A 10,336-nucleotide genomic window follows, 5' to 3' on the forward strand; every position below is an offset into this window, starting at 1 on the left:
TATCCGTGGACAAGTGCTACCAAAACTAATTGAGTTCTCCTTTAAATATTGCTGGTACCAGCACTGTATTGAGGCCCTTATTTGTTTGTCTATGTAGTTATAACAAAACGTTTTCTAAATTCAACAAAGAATTCAGTTACAGTTGCACGAAGAACTACATGTAAAAGAAATCCATCGAAACAAGGTGCCTGCCAAGCCCTTTACCTGCTAAGTGTGACACTTGTAGATTTTACTCTCTGTAATGCAAGACAATTTTACTTCTCAGCAGGGACCCATTAGGGGAGAAAGGGTTAACAGCATTGACATCCAATCAACACTCTGCCTCCCAAGAGGGCCACCCATAGATTTTACTCTGTGTAACACGAGATGGTCTTACTTATCAGTGGTGAACCCTTTAAAGGCCAAAAGGTTATAGACAGATGAGTGTCCATAATATTAACCCTTTCACTCCCAAGAGTGACACTAAGAAGGGCTAAGTTAGGGTTACTCTGTCTAACGCCAGACGATTTTACTCATCAATGGGGAACCCCACAGGAGTGAAAGGGTTAAAGTGCCTATCACATCAACACACTTTTCCACTTAATTTATTCTCTGAAATCATCCTAAATACATTGTGTTGCTTTTAGAACCTTTTGATGGAAATTTCACTTTTTTATTGGCTTTGAAAACGTGGTCACCCATAAGCAAGCAATGAAGGGGAATGGGCTCTATACCCGGTTGATGTCACAAATTAATTTGCATCGCTGTTGTCAAAGAACTAACTCAATGCAAAGCATTCTGTGATGTCAACCAGGTATCAAACCCATTTTCCTTCTTTGCTTCATTATGGATCAAAGTATGACCACTCTTCCTGTCTTTCAAAGCCAATAAAAAGTGAAATTTCAATCAAAAGGTTCTAAAAACAACATAATGTATTTGGGACCATTTTGGAGAATAAGTAAAGTGGAAAAGTTTGTTGAGGTGATATGCAGTTTAAAGAGATGAGATGAAAAAAATGTTGCATTTTTTGAGATATTCACTGTTTGCATATCAAATCAATTTTTGCTTCACATTTTGATTTTCCTAAAATGCTGCACTGCAAAACTATTGTGCACAGAATTACCTTTTTTCTGAGAGAATTGATGTTAATACTTGCAAAAGGTTTTCTACACAAGTTTGAACTTCATCTTCACTGGAACTGATAAAAATAAATATTACAAAAGTTAGGTTAAATAGGGTGGGGTGGGGAAAAGTAGAGTAGGGGACAGTGTGTCCCACACAGTGGGTGTGGGGCAGGAAAGTAGGTAGGGTATATAGGGTGAGGTTGGTACTGTAGCCTAGGATGGAGTACAGTAGAGTACACTGGGCTTGGGTGAAGGAGATGAAAGAAGTGGAAAGTATAGTAAAGTAACATAGGGAAGGGAATAGAAGGGTATGGTGAAATTGGAAGGGTATGGTGAAGGGTTGGTAGGATGAGGTATAGCAGAGCACAGTGGGGTGGGGTGAAGTACTGGTAAAGTGCAGAGCAGTAGAGTGGAGCAAAGCAGAGTAGAGTGGCACAAGTAGCTGACAAAATCAATGGGGAGAGCAGAAAAAGCATGATTTGGTAGCTTGAAGTTTGTAGGACTGTGTGTAGAAAGAAAATGAAAAAAAATTCAACTGGAAAGAGGCAGCTGGTTGAATGAGTGGTGTTGGTTTAGATTGTCAGCTTATGTTTAAGAGATTGTCTTTCACCAACAAAATCAAAGTCAAGACATTTATTACTCACAAAAAATCATGACCTTCCAATAATTACTACTACATGTAGCTTTAATATACATGTACTACCACTTAAGTGTGAACTAGGCCAATGGGCCATTGTAGGTTTAGGTGACATGTCCTGCATACTGCTAGGACTAAAATGTAAATTGGTGGCAGCCTCGCAATTTTGTAAAGGAGATGGTAATCACAAGGTTTGGTGAAACATTTAAGAATGAAAATCAGTGATGGCAAACTTGTTGAGAGACATTTCAAAGACTACACGTACAAGTCATCATTATCAAGCTGATTTACGGTAATTACTTCGTTGATGAGATATTTAACAATTAGACCCTTTGCCCACAAGGGCTACGGGTCAACAGCCCATGAGGCGAAGCTGAATGGGCTATTGACCCGTGGCCCTTGAGGGCGAAGGGTCTAATTGTTTTGGTCTCACCCAACTAGTCGGACAGAAAAGGCAATAATAAAGTTAGCAAATGCAAGTTGAAGAAATATTAATTTTATTTGGCCAGAATAAAACGAAAGAAAGCATCATGCTTTTCAATACTCGAGGACTATTACTAATAGTCATCTAGTAGCGTAGCCAATCAAAATGCAGGATTTGCCTTAGTCCACTAGTTGGGTGATACTAAATTATAATATACCACTGGTAAGTTATGGTTCATTTTAATATTAGTTTTGATTTTTCCTTTGTTTCAAATTATCATAATGAATATTAAACACAGAAAAATACAAATTGCACTGATTTGAAAAATGTTAAATCAAGAAAAAAATTGGACCACAACATAATAGGGGTGTGCAAATATTAAAGTTTAGGTTTAAGTAGAAAATATATCGTCACAATATTTTATAGAGTTATGCACAGACAGAATGTGATTAAGATTTAAGTTTGGGTTGCATTGTCCTTATGTACAGCATCTCATAGATCAAACAGTCCCTGTCCACCTTTGCGCAGCATTTGCGCAGGGAGTTTTAAGCCTGATCAACCCTTTGATGCGTAAACCAGCCAGGAAACCCCCAGGAGTCAATGGGTTAATGAATGAAGATATTAATTAATCATAATTCTCAATCTAGATAGTCGTATAAACATAACAACTTTCTTTAATTTTCCAGACATGTTCAACAGTACATCCGAAGCTTAGGAATCCATGTTTATAAAATGGGAGAAGCCCGATCTCAATCAGCAGGTGAAACACATCAACCTGACTCTCTCCCTGAAAAGAACGAAGCGTTACTCATTTAAATTTTTGTTTTTGTTTTGTTTTGTTTTAGTAAGCAATGTTGACAACGCAATGTAACAAACTTTGTAAGATCGCACACGCTTTAAATTCAACGCGATTTCAAAATATGTAACACTGAAGATGACAGATGTACCGTACATGCTGGAAAATTAAAGAAAGTTGTTATGTCTATACGACTATCTATATTGTTGCTGCTATCTAGACCTTTTGGATCAATTCTCAATCTCAAAAAAACAAAAATTAAAAATTCTTTGTCTTTATGATAAATACTCAAAATTGCAAAACTTACTTGCTATTTATGGGCTCAAAGCAGCAAGCATTGAAGATCACATGGCAAAGTTTAACGAGAGTCGTCTTGGCATGTTTCCATTTCTCCTTTAATATCCTTGACTCAATGTCCACTAAATGCTGTCCAAAATATGGAACAATGGCTTCATAGAAGAAGGCAATTTGTTGTATAAAATCTTGACAGTGAAAGCAATAACAGACCTTGGGAAATGTTCTCATGAAAGCTTGTAAAGTGTAGGATGTATCACTCAAATATAGAGCAATGTCTTCCAGCTCTTTGAAAGATAGACTTGTTCTTGGTCCATTCTTTACATCACTAATTTTCTTAGGGTAATTTGCTGAGTCCTCTGTTTTTGGCTTAATTCCACATCTTGTCAAAATGTCCTCTAATGTTTGAAATATGGTTGGGATTGTTATATTAAGATCATCATAATATCTGAAAAATAAGCCAAGTTTTCCTAAAAAACAGACTTAAGTTTGATAACTTAAATTAGAGATGCACCAATGGCAGTAATAACTTTTATCTTACAGTCTTTGCAGCCCTGTTGATGAAATCTAGGTTATCTGTGAACAGCAGCTCAAAGTCACTGGCGTGGAATAGTGCAGACTTATTACTTAAAAGTTCCATTAGCGGAATATGAAGGAATGTCTGTCCAACTACATTTATCTTGTGCTTAGAACAAACCAGTCATAGCACAGGTCACTTCCTTTAATTAAAATCTTCAGTGTATAAATACAAAATAGATAGCTGGCTTTGTTTGTTATAATAAAATCATGAAAAAGAAGTTTTGTTATGACTTCGTTGGAGAACACAAATCAAGAGAAACTTGAAAGAGCCATTGATAAATATGACGTTTCTTTTGTTTTTTCTTTATCCATAATTTATTCACTAATAATGAACTAATATTATCTCCCAGATAGAATGCAACCCATGATTGGCTCATTTTGTGGGCAGTGGGGTCGTCATACCTGGTGCAATATTCCCCTCCTGAAAGTAGAATAACAATAGCATCTTACCAGCCTAATTTTCTTATTCCACACATTACTGAATGTTGCTGCATATTGTTTTGTTTGTTTAATTTAAACTTTAGTATCTATGACTAAGTCCCCTACCACTCCCCCCCCCAAAAAAAAAAGAGGTATACTGCTAAGATTTTTTTTTTTCCACCAATCTGAAGTCTCTTTATTAACACTTCAGAAGCTATGTAAAATATACAGGCAGCATGGAAAACTAATGTTCAACATTCTTACTTTGGTTGTTTGGAGAATATATTTTCCAGCATTTTACTAAGCAGTGGTGTGTTGGTACTGTCCTCTCCCCCATACAGTGCACAGATGTCCATAATTTTTGGAATATCAAAGAGAAAGTTCTCATACAAAATGTCTCCAAATGTGCTTGGTGTGATGAAATCTTCCTGCAAGAAGGAAAGTTTGGATGATCTCATATTTAAACCACTTTCATAAATGGTGACTGCCTTTATGATACATTGTCTTGCATTTTATGTTAATTAGACATACTTTGTGCAGACTACTGCCCTCATTTTGAAACAAAAATTCTTTGAAATTTGGTCATTGTGAGCAAGGCTAGAAAGATTATCAGCATTACAACAGAAAAAAAAAATTTTACGCGGATTTGGCCATCATTATGAAAGAAATATATCTCCTTGTTTCACCCTCATATCATTTTTAGAATACTTACATGTATAATAACTGTCAAATATAAAATATTTCACATTGTCTTCTAATAATAATAATAATAATAATAATAATAATAATAATAATAATATTATTATTATTATTAAATAATAATAATCATCATCATCTTTACTCTGTATAATGAATGGGTAAACTGCAAATTAAGCCAAATCACATCAAATTAAAGAAATATTACATTGATGTGAGAGGAAAACCAGTACACCTTCAGAAAAAGCTCAAAGGACAGAGTAGGGAACGGATCATTTGAAAAACTCAAAATTATCCACATCACATGGAGTCTAGGAATTGACCCTTGGACACATTGAAGGAAGATGAGTGCTCTCCCTACTACACCAGCCTTACTAATTCCTATTTTTTTCAGTAAGAGTACCAACACATACAGCAAATAACATCAGCAAATGTTTTCCTAAAACTCTCCTGGTTTAGAAGAGTGGGCAATGTTCAAGAAATAATTTGAAAAGGAATGTTCATCTGGTCAACCATTTTTTAATATGAATGTTATAATAATAAGAATGATTGTTTGAAAAATCCTTACCTTGGATTCCTTGTGGGTTGACATCCTCAGGTATGTCATGAAAACTCTTTTGTGTACATTTTCATTCAGAGCAACCAATTCAGGAGGAAGGACAGATGATGCATCAAACTTTCTGTGGGAGAGAACAAGGCAGCAATGCCCCCCCAAAACCAATTCAGTTAAATCTGAAACTCCAAAAAATATCCAGGCTAAAACCTGAATAGATCTATAGCAGATAAACCAGGCCTGGGTTGCTCGAAGCATGGTTGGCGCTAACCAGCGTTAAATAACAAGGAAACCTATAGGTTTTGGTACCTCTTAACCAACGGTTAGCGCTAACCAGGCTTCGAGCAACCGGCTCCTGGTTGATAAATAAATTACATGTAAATCTATATTTGGTAATATTAGTTATTTACATAGCAGGATTAAAAAACGTTTATTTTTACACTTGTGTACCTTGGAGCATAGCTGAGATAGCTATCCAGACATGCCTGTAAACTGCTATCAAATATCACCTGTAAGGGAACACAGAAAGCAAAATGCACTGTTTGCTTTTTGACCCAAAAAATCAATAGCAACGGGTGCAATTCAATGTGCAGCACTAGACAGGAGGAAAAGGAAACAACTACAATGTGTTAGTCAAAAGTCACTATTTGACATGAGGTTGTTGAAATGTTAGATAACATTTTTATCCTTAATTTTTCTTTTCAAACATTTTTTGACAGTCAAAGATGGACTGGAAGGATAGATACTAAGGCTTGGTTCCCACTAGTGACACAAGGGTCATAATCATAATCACAATCATAAACATGAGCTTCTTATGATCTAGTGGCAAAGTGTACGTCAAATCTTGTCTTGCAGCAGCAGCTTTACATTGGTTTATTTTGTGTACCGTCCTTTCAAAATGGCTGCCATACAAACATACTTCTAGATTTTCATTAGCTGGAATCACCATACACGGCTTCCTTGTTATGACACAAGGTTATGTTATGATGTTCCCACTATGACCATGGCACAAGTGATATAAATCTTAATCACAGACGTAACCATAATCATAAGAAAACAGTCTCATTTTCTTATGATTATGTCAAACATAAGCTCTCCTACATGATTATATTTTTAGGTGTTCCACCCAGACATAAGGGACATAATGCTTCTTATGAATAAGCCACTTTTGAAAATACCATGATACTCTTTGTTTGTCTCCCCAAAATTTTGCATAAGCATTGTTTTCAGTTTCTCCTGGGACTTACAATGGTCCTAAGAGAAAACAAAAACAATGCTTCTGCAAGGCTGCTGCCTAAGAAAATTTTAAAGGGGCCCTCAGAGCTAAACGCTGAGAACTTAGGAGCCCAACATATGAAGTGAAAGGTGTTGCTGTGAAAAATTAAGGAGCCCAGAGCTATTCTTTGGGAGCCCCAGGCTACCGGGCTCCTGTTAGGCAACAGCCTTGTTCTGCAAAATTTGGGGGCACAAGCAAAGAGTATTATGGTATTTTCAGAAGTGGCATATATGATTGCGATCCTTATGTTAGTAGTGGGACTAGTAGGAACCAGGCCTAAGGAACAAGTAAAAAATGATCAACCAGAGGTGTTCAACACATTCAGAAGAGCAGGCAAAGCTCAGACCTGTACAAATGACAGTAGACCCACACACAGTAAATTATTATGATTGTTTTAATCTCAGATATTGCATTTCTTGGGTTCTGGTTGGCACATTCAATCTCAGTGACATCAACTCATCTACTGTACCAATGACATTATATGGAAACTCATTGCTTTAGACAAACTTGAATTGAAACAGTTACACGTATCTATTTGCACTTGTTGGATGTCAGATTGGTTGTAGCCAACTAGCTGAAGGCAATATCCATCTCAATTGCCATTTACCACCTTGTAGACAATGCACGCTGATGGAATAAATAGAATGTCAAATAGAGTCACCCGGAATTACAATAATATTACATTATATTGTACAAACTAAATACCTGACACCAGAATCTGTTGTGTGGAAGACTCAAGAGCCATTTCATATCCTCATTTATGAACACCATTCTTTCTTTCCACTCTTCAACCCCAGCATGATCCAGATTAGAGGCAGACTGAGGGAGAGGGATATAGGTGACAAATTCTACATCTTCAACCCACACAGGATCCTGTTATTTTGAGAGAAAAAACACGACTACTTATTTATCAACTGATGGAGCAATGCCTCAAAGAATGTTTGCGGCTTTATTTATCCTGCTACCCTTAATTAAAGGCATATGAATTGAAAAAGTTTTTTCCTGAATTCATGTTAATGCTTGAGAGTTTTTCCCCAATTTGACAAGAAATTAAAAAGTTAGTTGAGGTGGTTATGCATGGGGTCCGTTCATTGAATTTCAAGTTACAATCGTTTAAGACAAATATTCTGCACATGGAGTCATGAAAGTAAATTTAAAGTATTTTCAAAATAATTTTTTATAAAGATGCCAGCTGAGTCATGGTAAATGGTCAAGAAGTTACTGAGTTGTGGTTGTAGATTACAAAACAATATAAATGACGCCACAGACATTACAATTCAAATGATGTTAAACTTGCACATCTGACATTCTGGCCACACAAAAAGAATATAAGAATTTCACATGGAGATTATCAAAGGGTTCATAAAAGGAACAAACAACAAAAAAATAATAATAATGACAGAACCGTTCTTTGCTCGGTTGAATGGTGGATAACGCTATATGTATATGACCATGATCAAGCAGATAAACACTAGCAAAACCAATTATTGAGTTATCCAGTGGATAGTGCTATCCAACCTCCAAACAACAGGGACCTGGAGTCTATACTGTTTGATCATACTCGACAAATCACTCACCAACTCTGGAATTTCTTCTGTGATTTTTGTCACTGGATTAACTTCCTTTCTCACACGCAAGTCCAATGGGACAAAGGCAGTTTCTTTGTCTTTCTATAAACAAGTTGCCACAAAAACTCCTTGAGAAAAATTTTTTAAAAAACTTGTTGATTTTAGGAGTGCAATTGCGGATTTGTGAATGATAGAACTTTTATTGGGGACATTGTACAGAAATGAAGTGAAATAAACTCATCACATTTCAAATCGTAGGTTGGTTTTTTAGGAGAGGGAGAAAACCGGAGTACACAGAGAAAAACCTCTCTGTGTAGAGCACCCTTAATCTAAGTTGAAGAGGGAGTGGGAGGCGCGGTGGCCTCATGGTTAGAGTGCTCGACTCCGGATTGAGTGGTCCAGGTTGGGGTCCTGGCCGGGGACATTGCGTTGTGTTCTTGGGCAAGACACTTTACTCTCACGGTGCCTCTCTCCACCCAAGTGTATAAATGGGTACCGGCAAAAATGCTGGGGGTAACCCTGCGATGGACTAGCATCCCATCCAGGGGAGAGTAAAAATACTCCTAGTCGCTTCATGCGACGGAAACCGGAGATAAGCGACGGCCTGATAGGCCTTCCTAGGCTCGTAACTGAGACTTTTTTTTTACAAAGCAAAAGCTACATTAAAATAAATAAATTGCCAACAAAACCTTTGAGTGTATGGATGCTGGTGATCAAACATCTTTTTAAAAACTGTTGTCAGTTAAGTGGAACCTTAATTAACGATGCGCCAAGGTTCTGGAAAATTTTAGTTTGTTAGACCAGGTTTTCTTGTATTAAGGTTCTTATCCACAGACTTTACTAAAAAGTACCAGTAGGTCAAGAATTTCCTAACCATAAGGATAATAGACCATTTTACAGTTGTAGCTAAGTTACCTGGCCTACGAATGGAAGCGAGGCTGCCTGTGACCCTGTTTTGATACAAACCTCCGTGCTTTTGTAATGTTAATACGGACTAATTAGAATTACAACAACACAATTTGCATGATAAAAGCAGTGGGGGCTGTATCAATGCAAGGTCACCGGCACCCTCGCAGCCATTCATAGGCTATGTCGCTGAGCAAACAACTGTAAAATGGCCTATTAAATTGAGATTCCACGGCTTTATGGTATCACAGGAGACAGCCTGACATTAGACTATTCCAGTTTGATTGTATCAAGGTTCAAGCTTGTCCAGAATGCCTAGACAGGAGACAGCACCAGACCAAGTAGTTATGGTGTAACACATGCACTATTCCCGTGTTCAACTCCAGTTCTGAACGCAAGCTGGAGTTGTTCTGGATAGTCTCCAGTTTAAACCCTTGGCTGGGCTTGTCTCTATTATTAGTTCTGTTTCAATGGCCGCCCTGAAATGCTCCTTAGGAGAGACGTCATATGTAATCTGAAAGAACTGTTTTTCAAATTAAAAAGCAAAGTGCTCACTAAAAAGCTACAAATTGTCTCAACCTTTAATTTCAAATGGCAAATCACTACTTTATCATCATCATCATCATTATTATTATTATTATTATTATTATTATTATTTTATTATTATTTTTTTTTTTGCAAAACGAAACGATTAAATGAATTACACATGGTATCCATTTTAAACAACCCAGACCTGCTGAAATGTCATATACACAGGCAACAGAAATGAAAAAGACGTCACATAAACGAAAATAGGAAAAGAACGAGAAGGACGTTTTCTGGAAAATTGAGAACGACACTGTCTAGCTGGGCAAGTGTATTTGCATTTTTTAGCAGTGAGTTTTTTATCTCTATAATCAAGAAAGACCCTTTATTAACACGAACATTTTCTACGCACGCATTAAAAAAATCATAACCTCACCTTTTTACCAGACATCTTTTCAAGCTTCGTTCTCAGGCATTCAAATTTCTGCAAAATTCATCAATGCTACCAGACTTCCCTATCCCTCCAGCCATGTTTGAATCCACAATACGCAATGTCAGC

The 10,336-nt window shown here is 36.9% G+C and overlaps 1 protein-coding gene across 1 annotated transcript in view; it reads right to left on the reverse strand.

The window, feature by feature from the left end:
- LOC137982641 (activating signal cointegrator 1 complex subunit 2-like) overlaps positions 1 to 10,336 on the reverse strand; it is a 17,471-nt gene extending 7,135 nt beyond the window's left edge. The window contains exons 1-8 of the mRNA XM_068829768.1: positions 10,214 to 10,336; positions 8,356 to 8,448; positions 7,484 to 7,651; positions 5,953 to 6,011; positions 5,518 to 5,629; positions 4,518 to 4,681; positions 3,268 to 3,702; positions 1,103 to 1,177 (exon numbers count right to left, since the gene is read on the reverse strand). Coding sequence (XP_068685869.1) covers positions 1,103 to 1,177; positions 3,268 to 3,702; positions 4,518 to 4,681; positions 5,518 to 5,629; positions 5,953 to 6,011; positions 7,484 to 7,651; positions 8,356 to 8,448; positions 10,214 to 10,228 — 1,121 coding nt within the window. The 5' untranslated portion in view covers positions 10,229 to 10,336. The remainder of the gene's footprint in view (positions 1 to 1,102; positions 1,178 to 3,267; positions 3,703 to 4,517; positions 4,682 to 5,517; positions 5,630 to 5,952; positions 6,012 to 7,483; positions 7,652 to 8,355; positions 8,449 to 10,213) is intronic.

Source organism: Montipora foliosa, chromosome 13 (assembly GCF_036669935.1).
Source record: "Montipora foliosa isolate CH-2021 chromosome 13, ASM3666993v2, whole genome shotgun sequence".
In the NCBI taxonomy this organism is placed as follows: domain Eukaryota; kingdom Metazoa; phylum Cnidaria; class Anthozoa; order Scleractinia; family Acroporidae; genus Montipora; species Montipora foliosa.